At 35.4% G+C, this 17,864-nt stretch overlaps 2 protein-coding genes across 2 annotated transcripts; one reads left to right on the forward strand and one right to left on the reverse strand.

Moving 5' to 3' along the window:
- Positions 1 to 1,685: 1,685 nt before the first annotated feature.
- On the forward strand, positions 1,686 to 3,221 carry LOC126591739 (uncharacterized). Its single transcript, XM_050257423.1, has 2 exons — positions 1,686 to 1,970; positions 2,800 to 3,221. Exons 1-2 carry the CDS (start codon positions 1,718 to 1,720, stop codon positions 3,081 to 3,083), a joined length of 537 nt encoding a protein of 178 aa, XP_050113380.1. The 5' UTR covers positions 1,686 to 1,717; the 3' UTR covers positions 3,084 to 3,221.
- Positions 3,222 to 8,089: 4,868 nt separating this feature from the next.
- LOC126591882 (zinc finger CCCH domain-containing protein 21-like) lies at positions 8,090 to 11,592 on the reverse strand. The gene is made up of 8 exons (XM_050257590.1): positions 11,298 to 11,592; positions 10,194 to 10,278; positions 9,952 to 10,092; positions 9,757 to 9,848; positions 9,427 to 9,615; positions 9,163 to 9,293; positions 8,881 to 8,983; positions 8,090 to 8,587 (listed from the first exon to the last, which is right to left on the reverse strand). Exons 1-8 carry the CDS (start codon positions 11,466 to 11,468, stop codon positions 8,420 to 8,422), a joined length of 1,080 nt encoding a protein of 359 aa, XP_050113547.1. The 5' UTR covers positions 11,469 to 11,592; the 3' UTR covers positions 8,090 to 8,419.
- Positions 11,593 to 17,864: the final 6,272 nt, after the last annotated feature.

A 17,864-nucleotide genomic window follows, 5' to 3' on the forward strand; every position in this document is an offset into this window, starting at 1 on the left:
GAGAAGAAAAATGAAAGGGAGAGAGAGAGGACAGAGATGGAGCAGAGTTCAATTTGACGGAAACGATGGGATACATGAGAAATGAAAGTAAAGATACATAGTGGAGAGAGAGTGAGTGAGAAAAAAAATTGTAGATTAATAATAGTAAAATATTAGTAAATATGAATTAAAATTTTGAATAACAATTGAATTTAATAAAAAAAAAAGTTCTTGACTTAGTCCGACACTGCAACCATCGCATCACTAAGTCAGTCCAGCTTAGTCCTTGAAGCCAGTCCAGTTCGAGACAGTCTAGTGCAACAAATACACCCTAAATGTCTAAACATATTTGCTGTCAGCCATTGCAGTAAAGTGTCATATGCAGGGGGATTTGAGAGAGAAGGGCTAAGGAACTCCACTAGAAAATGTACCTCATAAAAGATATCAAAGCTTGGGATGATATTGCGGAAGTATTTCAAATCAATCTTATATTGTAATGTGTTTTAACTTTTTATTTGATAGTGCGTTTTTAACTTTAGATACTACCACAATAGAATCTAGATAATAAGTAATAGAAAAATGTTGACTATTCTCAGTGTCACGGTATGAATGAGACGCTTAATTTGATTTATCTCTCACTCATCACAAGATTCACAACATTTCAGAGGTTTCACAACAAATACAGTTAGATTAAAAATTGTAACAAAAGTGAATAAACAAATACTCCCAAACAAGATGGTAAAATCAGTATTGGAAGCATCCCTATATTATTCTCATTATCATTTTTAATTAGTGTGACCGTGGGACTGCCTCTTACTTACTATGAATATATAACAATGCACATACACATAATATGAGTGGATTGATAAGTCATATGATGGCGATATGAGTAAATTAATAACATTATTTGACAGTATTTCGATGATAGTTACACCAAAAAAATTTATCAAAAAGAAAATGAAACCACAAATAAAAAAGCACATTGAAATGAGAATAGAGCATGTACAAAGAAAGAGGGATGAGTTAGGATCAGAGTAGTTACAAAATTTGCTTCCACCCATTGTAACCACAAAATAGAAGAAACTTTTATAGCAAGAGTTCATTACAAATTAATTTGATTCCCTAAGCTTTAGTGGTGATTTCACTTTGGTCCGCAAAAATCTTGCCGTACAAAGTTGGTCAACAATTCGTGAATTATATAATTTGCCAAGATTAGCGGTCGACTATTTCAACAAAAAAAAAACTCTTTGACATCACATCCCTGTAACACCGAAACGATCACTTAGATTGTGACATGTGTAAACATATCTAAATACCATTTGATCAAATCGATTATTACCTAAGGTGAAAAATATTTTTTCTAGTTCGAACAATATTACCTACTCCTAAATTCTAAATATAAGTATTCACATGCTAGTAGATGAACAATGTATATTTTTCTTACAGTAATGCCTTTAAAAGTAGTCACGTGTTATGTTGTTAACTTTTGTAATGAAGTTCAATTTATGCCCTTATTAAATGCATAGTGAAAAGGGTACGGATTTAGGATTTAGGATTTAGGGACCAATTTGAGACAGAAAAAAATTGAAGGACCAAAGAGAAGAAAGCTCAAAAGTTTAGGGAAATTATGAAGTTTCAAATTTAAAGCAATGTAAAATTAGGACACGTGTCAAAGGGAAAGACGGCAAGGGAGAATTGGAGGCTGGCAAATCTCCCAGTGTGATAAGACGGTACGGAAATGTTAAGCCATGAGATGATCAGCCTGCAGCAGGTTTGCATTGGATTGGAATATTCTTTTGGTTTCTGGGATGTGCTGCTGCAAATGGATATTCAAGCTCGAATAGGAAGCTTATCATCCTCCTCTCACAACTTTCGGACCTCTCGAAAACATAACTCTTCATCTTCTTGTCCATCTTCTTGCTACTCGCCATTGAAGCCCTTGTGTTCCAGAAGGGATTCTCAGGAGCCCCAACAAAACGGTGACAACAAGGGTATGCTTACTAACTGCAGCTTTACTAAATGATATAATTAGCTTTTAATTACTATTAGTTAACTTAACTTTTGTATTTGTTAATTATCAGTTTCTGGATGTAAGAATTACTTCAAGTGTGATGTGCTTCTGATTATTTTGCATTTCCCATCAAGTTTTGGTTTGGTCATCGCTTGACCGTTGGTGCTGTTTGGAATTTTGGATGAGTTGGATTTACCAGTTTTAATTAAGATTATTAGCTTATTAATTCATTGTTCATCTTTCGGGTTTCTGAAGGAAGTTGAGGTCGACCAAAAAATTCAGGACTTGGAGTGTGACTTAATTCGTTTCAAGTCCCTGAGACAATTCTTCACATTCTCACAGTGTCGTTACAATGAGTTGCATGCTATTCTAATTAAACCAAAGAATACACTAGGGATGGCAGTGAGATTCATGTCTTAACATTATGCATATGGATGATATAATGATCTTGTTTTAAAAGGCAATTAAAGGAGAGAGAGGGTTAAAAGAAAGTTTCATCAGTGGGTAGTATGTATGCGCTCTCAACTCTCACAATCGCTTCATCACTCAAAAGCAATATTCGATGGATAGATGTGAGAGAGCGGCTTATACAACCACCCACCCTCTTAATTTGGCCCAATCTCAATGGTAATATATCATGTTCTTTGCCACTATTAAGTGGTTACCAACTAGCTCTTAGTCGTTGCTATTTCTTTTCTCAGCGAACAAGAAGTCCTCTTAAGTTTGAATTCTCAAGGTGATTTAGCTGCTTCTAACCATAAAACTGACCATATGATGGTTGAATGTCGATCATCCAAATACCTCCTCAGGTGATAAATTCTCAACAGATTGGGACAAGGCATGGGCAAACATAAGGAAACAAGGCAAAAACAAAAAGAAGGGTGGCTTCTTCTCAGGGTTTTCTTCTCCAAACAAGTACGTGAGCTGGAACCCTAGGCAGTCCAATTACCCACTGTCTGAGGAGGTTGATCCAATCAAGAGGACAGAAAGGTCCAACCTCATGCTATGGACTAGTCCAAGGTTTACCCTAGCAGGAGCCATTGTTATTGTCACCTTCCTTTTGGTATACACCATTCTTTATCCACTTAAGTAATTTCACTTCTTCAAGAAACACGACAAACACAGGGCTCATGTTGTAAATATGATTGTGATTTCCTATGAGGAAATGGCTAGTTGGAAAAGGAATTCTGAATATGATTATTATAAATAAATGAAAGTTCTTACTTCTTCAGCTCAGGTTTGCATATGTAGTTTATCAATTTGGCATTACTTTACATTGATATTGGTAAGGAATCAGATTCTAGTTGATGAGTGAGCTTCAATTCAAGGATTCTCAAATAAGTTTATTAGAGGGACACTTATGTAGAGTCACTTGGCATTGTATTTCAATTATCCGAACTGTCTATTTTGGTATTTCCTCAAAGATCATCGTTGCGAAAAAGTACTCAAGTCCAAAATCATCTAACCACTTTAATTAAATGGTTTCATTTTAGTGTTTTCTTGAAATATTGTACGTGTTCATCTATTTATTTATTTTTCATGCAACCAAAATCTCTTAACGGTTTCCTATTTGTCTAAAATTTTGCAATAATGATGTATGATTGAAGACAAATCCAGTGTAATTATACAAACAAATGTTTTTCAATGACTCGGTTCACAATCAAAGGCAATGGACTATATGGTATGTACGTATACGTTGAGCAGATGACTAGATCACAAAAACACTTTATCAATACCTTTGCTTTTGAGAGATTCTGCCTCGTCACCTAATGTACACACCTAATATGAGTATCTCACTCATTAGGCAGGCATATGCACTCAGTGACATCCGATATTTTCTCCTTGAGTAATTCACAATTACAAAAGAATGTAAGGTCACTATTATATCAAAATATGCCTCCCTCTTAGCTATTGACAGTTTTTTACAGCCAAAAAAGCAGAAAGAGATCAGCACACGTGCAAAACAAATTAACAAACACATTCATTTAGGATTACAGGTTAGAATCCACTGATATCATACGCGGTGAACAGAAAAAACCCGAATGTTGGTGATGACGAAGAGAACGATGTGATAGTTTGGTCTTTGAGAGAGATAAACTCATGTTAGCACAGTGTAAACCATATAGATTTGGTAATCATCATGTCTAAAGGATCAGCTCTAAGGCAGAACCAGAAAACCCCAGCAGTCGTCGCTAAGTTTTCCACTAGCCTAAGCAAACCCTCGTGTCTTATTATTGTCCTATCCTATTGTACTTCCACTTGTTTGTGTTCCCTTCACCAGAAGATGACATCTATTAGGGTTTGTCTGCGTTGCACCAGCAAGAGCTTCTTCGGGTCCTTTTCAAAGGGGACAGTGGAGAGTTCAGGTCCAGAGTTACCCAAAGATATTGGGCAATTAACTGTTGTGTTCAAGAATTTTTTGAGCTTGTTTGTTTTGCGGATCATTGACTTGACTGACTGCTTAGGTTTGAGTCTTTAACCAGCCATCACAACAGTATAATTCCATCAAATAGTGCATTTTCCTCGTGTGCATGTTTTTTTCTTCCGCAAATAATATATAAATAGCTTATAGTACTTAGTAGTCTGTCTGCATTACTCACTCTGCTCCCACACCAAAATTATAAAAAGCTGTCTCATTCCCATTTTCTTTGTGCTCCAAAGTCCACACCAATGACTCTATCTAGGCTTCCTCCAAAGAGAGGCCAGATCAAAGTTAAGATAGTATCTAGACTTGTCAAGTTGGTGGTGAGAATAGTTTCGAAAGCCAGGGAGAGAGCAGCTTCGAAAGCCAGGGAGACAGCTGAACCACCATATAAAGGTGGCGACACAAGATGCTCAGGCGCCTATGCAGCTGGAGAGCGATCAAATTAACAACGTATGGTTCATACGAGCATTGATGTCTATAAGTAGCTGCATAATGTTGAAGCAGTACTGCAGTATTATATATATATATACATAAGGAGTTGAGCAGCTGCGCTCTTGAGATTGCATGAGAAAGTTTGTAATTGTGTGTGCTTTTGGTTTCATGTACTGATTCTATCATAAATTCATAATAAACCATTTCTTTTTCTTCACTCTTACATTCTAATGAAGAAGGATATTGTTCTGTTCTTCTCGACGACGAACTCTTTGTTGTTCTGCATGGCTTTTGGAATTCAACAGTGTTTAGCGAACACGAATTTCGCGCAATCTGTTATCCGGTTGCAGATTCAACCGTGCTTTTGGATTCATGCAACAGAGATACCTAATTTGATTCAAGAAACCCTTGTTTCAATTTGTCAAAATGTTTTTTCTGATGTCAACTTTATCAAAATGTTGATGTCTTAATGGATGACTTTTGAAGAATGTAAAGTCCCAAGTCGTAAATCTTATAAATAGTTCTCGTGGTATGGTATTCGAAAGATAGTTCATGTGCTAAAAAAAAAGGATTTAAACCCTTGTTGTGTAGTTCGTTAACAAATTTAATCAAAAATGATTTCACTCTCTTCTCTCTTGTGGTCCAATTTGTAATTTCACTCTCTCTCTTACAAAAAATACTTGACCATTTATACAAATTTCTTGCCTTTATTTCATGGTTCGCTAGAAAACAAAGAGTCTAATGGTTGCAGTTATGAAAGTAAATGGTGTGATTTATACAAATTTCTTGCCTTGTTCATGATATTAAAAAAAGGTTGGATGCATCAAGGCTGGGAATTTGAGGAAACAAAAAAAATCAGTTATACCCACTTTCCCTTTTTTTGTTCTACTAATTTGGTTTGGATAGAAAACCCACAAAAATGGTTGGACATAGAGAGTAAGGCGTGAAGAAGGTGGAAGATACAAATTACAGACAGAGGAAAAAGAGATGGAGAGAAGGTGAAAAGAAATGAGTGAAATAAAAATACTTTTTACCCTTGTATTTAAGTAAAAAAATTTACTAAATTTGTTAGACTATCTCCAACACTTGGGCTAAAAGCCAAATTTTTTAGCCCGGAAAATTTAGCTTTTAGCCCAGAAACATCTTTTCTGCTCCAACCCTTCTACCCTAAAATTTTAGCCCGGAATTATTAAAGAATGAAATTAGCCTAAATTTTTTTCTTAAATCAATTTTTTTTTAAAAAATAAATATTTAGATTATTGTAAATTAATTTTATGAACATTTTAATCTAAAAAAATTTAAATTCCGATAAACATTTCGCATTTAGCCCGGGGGGAAAGCTGGGGGGTATTTGGCCCAGAAATAGCATTTGGCATTTAGCCTAAAATTTTAGCATGGATTGGAGAGTGTTTGGGGGGGTAATTTGGGGGGGTAATTTGGCTTTTAGCCCAGGGTTGGAGATGGTCTTAACGAACTACACTACGTGATCTATTTTCCGAATACCTTATCACTATCAAAACTATTTATCCAATTAGGCCAAGTAAAGTACAACTTCTATCATGAGTGGTTTCTCATACTTTTGAGTGGAGGCCCTTTCGTATAAAACTCCACTTGTTTACTTAATTTTACCTGAGTTTTTCTTTATCATTTATTCACTTTTTATCTTCTCAACGAGTTTCTGAAATTTTTGTAAACTGTGCAATCATATGGGCAACAAAGTTGATCCGGTCGTGCAAATTTGAAACCCTTTTTATACTATAATGCATCTCTGCTCCGGATCCCTTCCACCTAGTCCATTAAGGTCATAAATCTGAATTTTTAAAATTTGATCCAAAAGCTACAAACAGGGATCCATTTTAAAAGTTATAATAAATTTAACCGTTTAATTAAATTTCAAATGCCCGAATTTGTGACCTTGATGAACTTGGTGGAAGAGATCCAGAGATATCCATTTCCAACCGTGACCATAAAGAATGACAATTTTGTTGAAGTTGAACCCGACAAAACCATCATTTTGTTGTTGATCAATTCCAATATAAAAAGTTTTAACTGTTGGGAGCAAAGCAGCACCATTCCCTGTCAAAATTGGTTTGTTACTAATCAATAATCATATAGCTCTAAATCAGAAAATAAAAAAGAATAATCATTTATCTTGAGAGTTATCATTAAAAAGGGCATAGTTTTCATTTTATACTACTTCGTTTTTAACTTTCAATTTGTATGTTTGAGATATAAAAAGAGTATACGAGCAAAATTAATTGAGAGATGAAGAAGGGTGGTGAAAGAGGATAAAGAAAAATGAGCGAAAACGAAATCTAAACTAATTTATAAAGCTAAACACGAAATTGTTGGTTTTGGTTTCTCAACGTTGGAAATAAAGATGTGTAAATTTTTTCTTCAATTATCAGTAATGGCCCCCTCCACTAAACTCAGAAACTTGTATCAGCAAGACAGCAATTATAATTCAAAGGTGCAAAAGGTTTTTCCAAATGCATCCAAAAAAGCTCTCTGTTTGACACAAAATTTCTCTCGTCAAGATAGAAATTAGGTTTATCCTATTAGTGCCTGTCATTGTACCCTGTCTAGACGTACCGCGCTTAGTTATATAGGGGTGTATGGTTCGATACAAGTCACAAATGTACTTAATTTACCACTGAAAAAGTGTCACAACAATCTACAATAGAGATATAACTTCACACCACAAGTAAGTTGGGTACAATATCGGGCATAATCTCATCGACCTATGCTGAACTCGAGTAGTTAAGTTGAGATATTATTAGTAACAGATTGGATGCGTAAGAAGTTAAGAAGTACAAGTTAGACATATTTTTATGGCGTCATGCTTGCTTATGCACGGCCTAAGTCAAGATGTCCTCGCTAGTGTACAATTGCTTATGCACTTAACTAGTTTTGCAAGCTGAGTTGCCCCCACATCTTGATGTAACATGCTAGGCTTTGAAGGAACACTACGCTAAAAAATGTATGTTGGTTCCCTCAGTGGTAATTCATCCTTTTATGTTAGGCAATTTTATTTGGATTTATATATCCTTTTATGTGGGATGTCTCTGTCTTGATGTACCATGCTAGGCTTCGATGGAACCCTACGAAATGTTTGTTGGTTCCCTTAATGGTTATTGAACATCCTTTTATGTTAGGCAGGGGCATTTGGATTTATAGGTCCCTATATTGGTCACTTTATAGGCATTGTAGCCCACACCACACGCTGTTTGCTCCAAATCACAAGAGAAACATTGGTTACTTTCTACACCATTGGTAACTAGCATAAATAGAAAGGAGAGACATTACTTGCGTTTTACGGTGCTCAGGTAAATTACAATGCAACTATTATTTCCGTGTCCTTCTCAAGAGACAATCGGCTATAGAGAAGGCAATAAATTACACAAACACGCATAATGATCCCCAAAGATGGTACGAGCACTCACGGGTGAACATTACAAGCTTTTGGAGAACATCCGTGAGAGGTCGCCATCATTGAGGGGGCCATGAGCTTACAGATAGTAAGATGAACGCAACTTAAAGAAGTATGCAGACTTCAGGTTAGCTCTCTTGGACTAAGCACGAGCACCCGGTTCTTGAATTGTTACCTTCGTTAAGCTTGCTTCCAACTCGTTCAACTCATCTATGTCCAGTTCGTCGTCGTCATCGACATTGGTAACTTCAGCATCACCGCCAGCTGTTGCTGAGTCGCTTGGTCCATGTCCATTAGAGTTTTCATTGGCCTGAATTTAGGCCGGAGAAAAGTTTAGTGAAACAATTAACACAGTCCATTCAATTCTGTACTAGTCAATATTAGCATCCTACAGATTAACCAGATCCCGCACTGGCATCTACGGTCAACTATGCAAGAACAATAATCATAAGCTTTAGCAGGCATAAGCACTTCTATCTCATAACACCAGCCTCCAGTGCAATAAAATACAGAGTTTTTATGTGGCAAATATAAAAGGGTGACAGCTAATAAGTGAAACTACCCTTCTGTTCATCGCCAAGAAAATTAAAAAACAGAACTAACCTTCTTTTCAGAAACTGCAGGTTCTTGCTCTCTTTGGTAATTCCCGTGTGCCTCGGCATCATCCACAAATAAGCTAGAATCTGACAAAAATAGTTCACGGCCACTGCAAGAGCGAAGAGAATAACACAATTAGTCAATGTTAGCAACTTCAATTCATATAGTCATTTCCTCCATTCTAAAGTGAGAATGTTAAGAGTCGTATCCATTTTCTTCTTCATTTACTCTTCGTCCTCCAAAAGGGTGGGGGTGAACATATATTGGAGAAAGTGGAAAAAAAGACACCTCATGCGGTCATTCTTAGCCCGCTCTGCCGTTTGCGCAGCCAAGCCAGCATCTCTTTCTGCGATCTTTTTCTTCCTCCATTGCATGAACAACTCAGGAGTCATAGGAGTTGAAGTTGTCAATTTAGCACGCTAAAAGCAAAAGGCAAATGTTTGGTGAGGTTACATATCAGGAAACAATAGAAAAAGATAGAAATGAAACTCAAGGCATTTAGATCCTCAAACTGGACATGCTATAATTTGATGTAAAGACTTGTCAAATAACCTGATTTTCAATCTCCTCTTCAATGGGTATCTTTTCACTCTCTTCCTCTAACAGAGCCTTCATCTGAGACTTCAAAACATATCCTGGAGGAAGAGCATGCCTGTAATGGCAATTTTTACCGCCATTGGGACATACCCAAAACCAACCATATTGTTTCTTCTCCACTGCTTCTAAAAAATATTTACAGACCTGCACATGTATTAAAAACAACAAAGGAAAAATCATTCTGAAGTCTACCAAGCAGATCGATGGTTCGAATTAAATACACATGTAAGAAGTTGAGAACTAGAATGCATATTGTACGAAAAGCCTCAGAGAGAGAAAACTTACAATATCAGTTGGTTTGTTCTGCTTGTACTCATTTTTTTTCGACTCCACCACCTTCTCCAAAGTTTCTTGATCCCAGGCCTCCATTGTTTCTTCTGTAAAAGATATAACATCAAACTCAGAACAACATAAACCACAAAAACATCCAAAATTGTAGACAATCGGCATCATACTGAGGTTAAAAATTCTATACGGTACCATTATCACGCTTATCACTGTAAATGTCAATCTTTTCTCCTTTCCTCTGAACATTCAAATCATGTGAGAACTTGCACTTGAAACCTTTTGCGCACTGCCCCGCTTTATAGAACTCACATAGTATAGACTTGGGATCAACACCTAAACACATATCAAATATTATATCATATCGAATTTTCGACTACATATAGACAACAAAAACTTCAATCAACACGGCACTAAAACAGAAATTAATCACTTACCAACTGGTACTTTCGGTTGACTAATAGCAACCTTAAATAATTCATTCAGTTCCTTGTCCTTGGCCTTCTCTTCCTCCTTCTTCTTCTGTTATATGAATCATTTTAGTTACTATAAAAGAAGTTCCATATGAAGCAAAACAGATAACCACTTGAAAAAGCCAAAGTCTTAGTTGACATTGGATTCAAACTTCCATGTATTCCACAGATATGGTGTGATAGCCTTTCTACTATATCTCTGGCTAAAACCCCTCTCTTTCATGCTAGAACTAAGCACATTGAAATAGATTATCATTATATTAGAGAGAAGGTTTTAGCTAAAGAGGTTTCAGTTCACTTTGTCTGCACACAGGACCAGATTGCAGACATTTGTACCAAAGCATTATCCAAGCACAGATTTCTGCTTCTTCGCGACAAACTCTCTCTTCGAGTGCCTCAGATCAGTTTGAGGGGGGCTATTAAGGCTAATATTGTAAATGTATCTGTAAACGACGATACTTAGAGTTTGTTATGTTTGTTACTAAGTTTGTTAGCTTTGGTTAGAATAGGTGAGCTATGATTACAAATGTGTAAATGACTTGTCTATATGTACTCAAAGTGTAATATTATTTCAGTTAAGAAATGAAATGATAATTTCCTAATAAGTCTCAAACTCAAAAGAACTAGGATGAAACGGGAATGCCAAGATGGATATGTCCCAAACCAATCACGTGACGCCACATGGGAAATTTGAGAACACGTTTTCGTGTTATTGGTGACGGTGGCGTCCTGGAGTGTTGCCTCAAATTCATCTATGTGAAATTAAAAAATTTCCATAACCATGCAAATTTTATTTCCTGGTCTTATGACAATTCTTTGGTTTTTCAGAAGACGATATTCTAAACTATTTTATGCACACGAGTAGCATTCAAACAGGGGTCAAAGGGCTGATAACTTGTCTTGGCCCACCTAGACTAACCACGTCTGCAATGTTTATTCTAATCTAAGTTGGGTGCAATAAATCGAAATTTCTCACTTTTTTTTTTCTTCTAAAAAATATAAGTTAATCAATCAACCAATCAATCAATGATTAGCCAAAGAAACTTATAAAATGAAGAAAAATGGGACCTTAACGGCAGTCTTGGAAGGATTGGGTTTCGGCTCGACAGATTGCTTGAGGCTCTGAACATACTTCTGCACGTTCTTGCTCTTGTTCTTGTTCTTGAGCCCGAAGGTCTTGTCCTCTACGATCTTCTGCTTCTTCGCCAAATCGGCCTTCGATTGCTGCTTCGGCGGCATCCCTTATCGGCATCAAAAGTTTCCGATTTCCTAAATTTCGGACGATTTCCGGATTGGTTTTGATCTTCCGTCCCAATTTCCGAAATGATGTGTCGCTGCCACCCGGTCTGGCAATCTGGTTAAGGGATATGAACGGGACGCGACACTCCAGAAGCTTGACGTCTATGTGGATTTCCTGATTTGCCCCTGGAAATACGCAACGTGGCGGATTGTTGTAGGGCTGGTTGGTCTTATTACCCTCGTGTAATTCTCCCGCTCTTTGCCACAATTGGCGGCGCTTACAAGGCATTTTTCTTTTTATTTTTAACGATCACTATTATTTACATTAAATAGGGTGGGTGAACTTAACCTCATAATTTAATTTAATTTTTACGAGAATCGAACGTAACTTCTCACTTACAAGTAGAGAATAATACCGTTAAACCTCTAACTTACTAATTGGCACCATGTAGGAGTTGGACTCGAAAAATGTTGGACCATTACCTACAATACACTACATGTCGTTTTGAGAACTTACGCTAATCCTTTTTTTTATTTTTTTCAATCTAAACATTAAGTTTTTATTAGCTACCCAATCATCATGGTGGATGGAGAATCCTACTAATCTGAGGATTTAAGAGCGTGCTTTGTGTAATTTCACTTGAGGGTAATCAGATCAAGATCATCAGAATCTCATAGACAACCAATCACTTTAATGCTGCTTACACTAACTTGTCTTAAAAAATATTAAGACATGATTTTTTTTTCCCTGACTTATTTTTGTAATGCTTTTGAAAATCGAACTTAACCATATTAAAAAAAAAACAAAAACAAAAACATCGTAATTGTAATATTGTATACCTTGGAATCCGATTTAACACCAACAGTTTTTCGTTAATTTCATCAAAATTAGCGTCAAGTGTGTTGACGTGTAAGGATAATACAGTAGGTATGTCCTAGTTGGCACTGCTGGACCAACAAAACTGTTAGAACAACCAACCAGAAGCGGCCATGTGGCGTTGAAGAAGTGAGATGGTTGACCCATTGATGTTGCTGGGTGCTTGTAATTGTTAATGGAATTTCCACAGAATTTTTCTTGCCGTGGAAAATTGGGATTGTGCCTATTAAATTCCATTTTTCTCAAAAGCACAGCAAGTTCAAAATCCAAATGTACATTTGAGTTCCTTCATGAACCAGTTTCGAGTGTGCAATATTTTTAAAAAATGTAGATAAGTAAATTCGAAACTGGTTCACGGAGGAACTCATGGCCTTCCCCACCAATCTTCTTCTTCAGCTATCCATTTTTAAAGTTGAAAACTCGGTCGTGCAACACAACAAAAATCCAGTAATTACCATGCCGATCGCCAGTCCCGTAGGAAATGGAGGTGGTGATGGGGAGGGGGAGAGAAGTCAAGAGGGAGGGCGCGGATAAATGTTGGGAGTTGGGAATTTTCTTTTTAGTTTTTTTTTTTAATTTTAATTATTGAATAGTTAGAAGTAGAATTTGATCGAAATAGCCACTGCATTTTTGTCATATGATGCCACATCAGCTAGTTTAACGAAATAAATGGAAAATTGTTAAAGTAGAGTAAAATTTGAGTTTTAGAGTGTAAGCAGTGATATTTTTGTTTTATGAGAAAATGGGATTAAGTTCAATTTCTAGGGTCAACGTAAAAAAAATAAGTTTTTTCCTTTTATATAATGGTTTAGTAATATTTCTTTTCACTTATAAATGAGATGTCAAATGTTCAAATAATGACGAGTTAAACTTAGCTAAATCATTATGTTTCTCCTCTGAACCTTTAAAACATTTTTTAACAATGCAGCATACTTTCCTGATCTAAAATTCAATCATTTAGAATGTTTATATCTAGTTCAACTATTATTTTCATGGAAACTAAATACAGTCAAACTTAAGCAACGATTTTCCTTGTAAACCCTAAAATGTTTGTGGAATACATTGGAAAAATGCTAAAAGCCAAAACCACGGGAGTGGTGTAATATAAAAACCGATCCTAATCCGTGGCATCATAACCACCCCGAACTCAACCATGAACTGTACGAAATAGCAAAATCGTCAAGCCTCCACCTGTCATGTTTCCTTTGTTGGAGGTTTTCTCATTGTTGAATCAATGATTGGTAGAACCAATTCTCACCTCGATTCCGACCAATCAAATCGTTGGAAAAGAAGGTAACTAGTCTCAAATTTTATATTGATTCAAAAAACACATTTCTTACAAGCAAGAATCATCCAAAAAAAACATAATTGATGGCAAATAGATTTAGTAAAACAATAACGTATGGAGCTGCATCTATACCCTAAAATATATTTTAGTTTACTCCAATGTCTTAATGGTTGTTTGAAAAAAAAAAAAAAATTCAATGTTTGGAGGAAAAAAGAAAGAAGAAGGTATCTTAAAAATCTGTAGGCAATTGTAAAAATCATATATACACAAAAAGCATGAGTTTTTACCATAAAATAACCGGTCAAGACGTTCATGAACATTTCACTTCATAGAAATAGAAATGCTATGACTTAAAATCCTTTTTTAAATTTCATTTTATTTTTTATTTTTGATTAAGGAGTGTGATTAGCTTTTAACATTCTAAAAAAGAAAAATTCAGTTATTATGAAAAATGGGACAATGATGAGGCAGTTTATTCTACCGTGGGGATAATTTTTTTTTTTAACATAGTATATAATTACTGTTTTGTCCTCGTATTGTAAATAGTGTGTGTTATAAGGGTAAAAGAAGAAAAACAGAGATATGATTGCCATTTTGAGAAAGAGGTTGACGATGCCTCTTTTCTTAATAATAGTACTAGCAGAGAGCACATACTTTGTGTGTGTGAACAATTTCTCTTAATAAGTGCATATTTTTTTTAATATTACATAATTATTGTTTTGTCATCTTTATGTAAATATTGTGTATCAAAAGTAAGGGTAAAATTGGAAAAATAAGTATAAAAGGGGGGGTAAAATTGGAAAATAAGTATAAAAAGAGGGTAAAATAGGAAAAATAGGGATATGATTGTCATTTTGTCAAAAGGTACAAAATTACTATTTTGCCCTCCTTTTGTCAATAGTGTGTATCAAAAGTGAGGCCAAAATAGGAAAAAAAAGATGGCAAAAAGTTGACAAGGAGGGTTCTCATAATAATAGTATAGATGATTAAGGGAGGGTAGTTCAAAACCATTACATTACTTTAGAATGGAAAGTTTTAAATCCGAAATGTATTGGTAGAAATCTAACACCTTATCTATTAAGATGAATACTTAGTAAAATTTACGCATCATAGAACTCACACAGATGTACATGTCATGTATAGTGCACCCAAATGACTTAGTTTATTGTGCGAGTTAGCCCAAAATTTTCACACCTAAATATAAATATATCTTTGTAAAACACAACTAGGCGTCAAAACGATTAATTGGCCAACCAACCAACTAATGGCAGATCTAAGACTCTAATCCTGTGGGATCACAGTGTAAACGATTCATGTGCACGCAACGTAATTTATTTATTTATTTTTAATTTTTCATTGAGTTATTTAGTTGAACAATTGGTGGGCATGTCATTATGCCTAAATTTGTCGACAACTTCGAAGGCTTGATGACGAGGCTTGTCGAGCATCACTTCTCAAGGCCTACCAAAATTTTCAAAAGAGGCATTTCAACAGATAAATTGTGGGGAGTTTGAGTTTCAAGACCCATACCAGATGGCCATAGAGTCCTCGGGCGACCCTTCCCCCATATTTCTCAACCTTCATAGGATCCCAGGGAAGCCCTGGATTCGCCCATGCAACCAACAAAAGACACATAGTGGTTGCTTTTAAAAATTCTTAACTCCGAGCTCCTCACCTCTAAAACAAGAAAAAATTGAACAAATGCTATTCATACCACATGATGTGGCAAAAGATTGTAACCGCCACATTATTTAGTGATTTTATTCCATTTAGTGTTGATTTATATCTCATTGGATGCTAAGAGTAAATTGTACAAATGGTCCCTCAACTTTAATCAAATTGGAGCAATGGTCCCTCAACTAAAAATCCATTACCATTGGTCCCTCAACTTATCAAAATGTGTAGCTATAGTCCTTTTCATCAATTTTGTCAAAATTTTGTCAAAATAAGTTATGTTGGAATGACCATTTATATAATTAGGGTTCATTAACTCATCAAAGTATATAATTATGGTTCTTTTTGTCAACTATGTCAAAAAATTTGTCAAAACGAGTTATATTGAAAGGATCATTGCTACAATTGGGTTAAAGTTAAAGGACAATTTCTCCACTTGAATTAAAGTTCAAGAAACTAAATACAGTCAAACTTAAGCAACGATTTTCCTTGTAAACCCTAAAATGTTTGTGGAATACATTGGAAAAATGCTAAAAGCCAAAACCACGGGAGTGGTGTAATATAAAAACCGATCCTAATCCGTGGCATCATAACCACCCCGAACTCAACCATGAACTGTACGAAATAGCAAAATCGTCAAGCCTCCACCTGTCATGTTTCCTTTGTTGGAGGTTTTCTCATTGTTGAATCAATGATTGGTAGAACCAATTCTCACCTCGATTCCGACCAATCAAATCGTTGGAAAAGAAGGTAACTAGTCTCAAATTTTATATTGATTCAAAAAACACATTTCTTACAAGCAAGAATCATCCAAAAAAAACATAATTGATGGCAAATAGATTTAGTAAAACAATAACGTATGGAGCTGCATCTATACCCTAAAATATATTTTAGTTTACTCCAATGTCTTAATGGTTGTTTGAAAAAAAAAAATTCAATGTTTGGAGGAAAAAAGAAAGAAGAAGGTATCTTAAAAATCTGTAGGCAATTGTAAAAATCATATATACACAAAAAGCATGAGTTTTTACCATAAAATAACCGGTCAAGACGTTCATGAACATTTCATTTCATAGAAATAGAAATGCTATGACTTAAAATCATTTTTTAAATTTCATTTTATTTTTTATTTTTGATTAAGGAGTATGATTAGCTTTTAACATTCTAAAAAAGAAAAATTCAGTTATTATGAAAAATGGGACAATGATGAGGTAGTTTATTCTACCGTGGGGATAATTTTTTATTTTTTAACATAGTATATAATTATTGTTTTGTCCTCGTATTGTAAATAGTGTGTGTTATAAGGGTAAAAGAAGAAAAACAGAGATATGATTGCCATTTTGAGAAAGAGGTTGACGATGCCTCTTTTCTTAATAATAGTACTAGCAGAGAGCACATACTTTGTGTGTGTGAACAATTTCTCTTAATAAGTGCATATTTTTTTTAATATTACATAATTATTGTTTTGTCATCCTTATGTAAATATTGTGTATCAAAAGTGAGGGTAAAATTGGAAAAATAAGTATAAAAAGAGGGTAAAATTGGAAAAATAGGGATATGATTGTCATTTTGTCAAAAGGTACAAAATTACTATTTTGCCCTCATTTTGTCAATAATGTGTATCAAAAGTGAGGGCAAAATAGAAAAAAAAGGTGGCAAAAAGTTGACAAGGAGGGTTCTCATAATAATAGTATAGATGATTAAGGGAGGGTAGTTCAAAACCATTACATTACTTTAGAATGGAAAGTTTTAAATCCGAAATGTATTGGTAGAAATCTAACACCTTATCCATTAAGATGAATACTTAGTAAAATTTACGCATCATAGAACTCACACAGATGTACATGTCATGTATAGTGCACCCAAATGACTTAGTTTATTGTGCGAGTTAACCCAAAATTTTCACACCTAAATATAAATATATCTTTGTAAAACACAACTAGGCGTCAAAACGATTAATTGGCCAACCAACCAACTAATGGCAGATCTAAGACTCTAATCCCGTGGGATCACGGTGTAAACGATTCATGTGCACGCAATGCAATTTATTTATTTATTTTTAATTTTTCATTGAGTTATTTAGTCGAACAATTGGTGGGCATGTCATTATGCCTAATTTGTCGGACTTGGATTGTCTGCCCTCCCATTTTGGTGCCCTTCCAATGCCCTCCTGTTTTGTGTGTTTACGGTTAAGCCACGTCAACATTTTATATTATTTTTTTTATAAAAATAATAAAATAAAAAGAAATAGTAATATAAAATGCTGACGTGACTTAACCGTGACCACACAAACAGGGGGCACGAGGAGGGCACTGAAATGGGAGGGCAGACAATCCAAGTCCTAATTTGCAACTTCCAAAGCTTGATGACGAGGCTTGTCGAGCATCACTTCTCAAGGCCTACCAAAATTTTCCAAAGAGGCATTTCAACAGATAAATTGTGGGGAGTTTGAGTTTCAAGACCCATACCAGATGGCCATAGAGTCCTCGGGCGACCCTTCCCCCATATTTCTCAACCTTCATAGGATTCCAGGGAACCCCTGGATTCGCCCATGCAACCA

This window comes from Malus sylvestris, chromosome 12 (assembly GCF_916048215.2).
Source record: "Malus sylvestris chromosome 12, drMalSylv7.2, whole genome shotgun sequence".
NCBI lineage: Eukaryota > Viridiplantae > Streptophyta > Magnoliopsida > Rosales > Rosaceae > Malus > Malus sylvestris.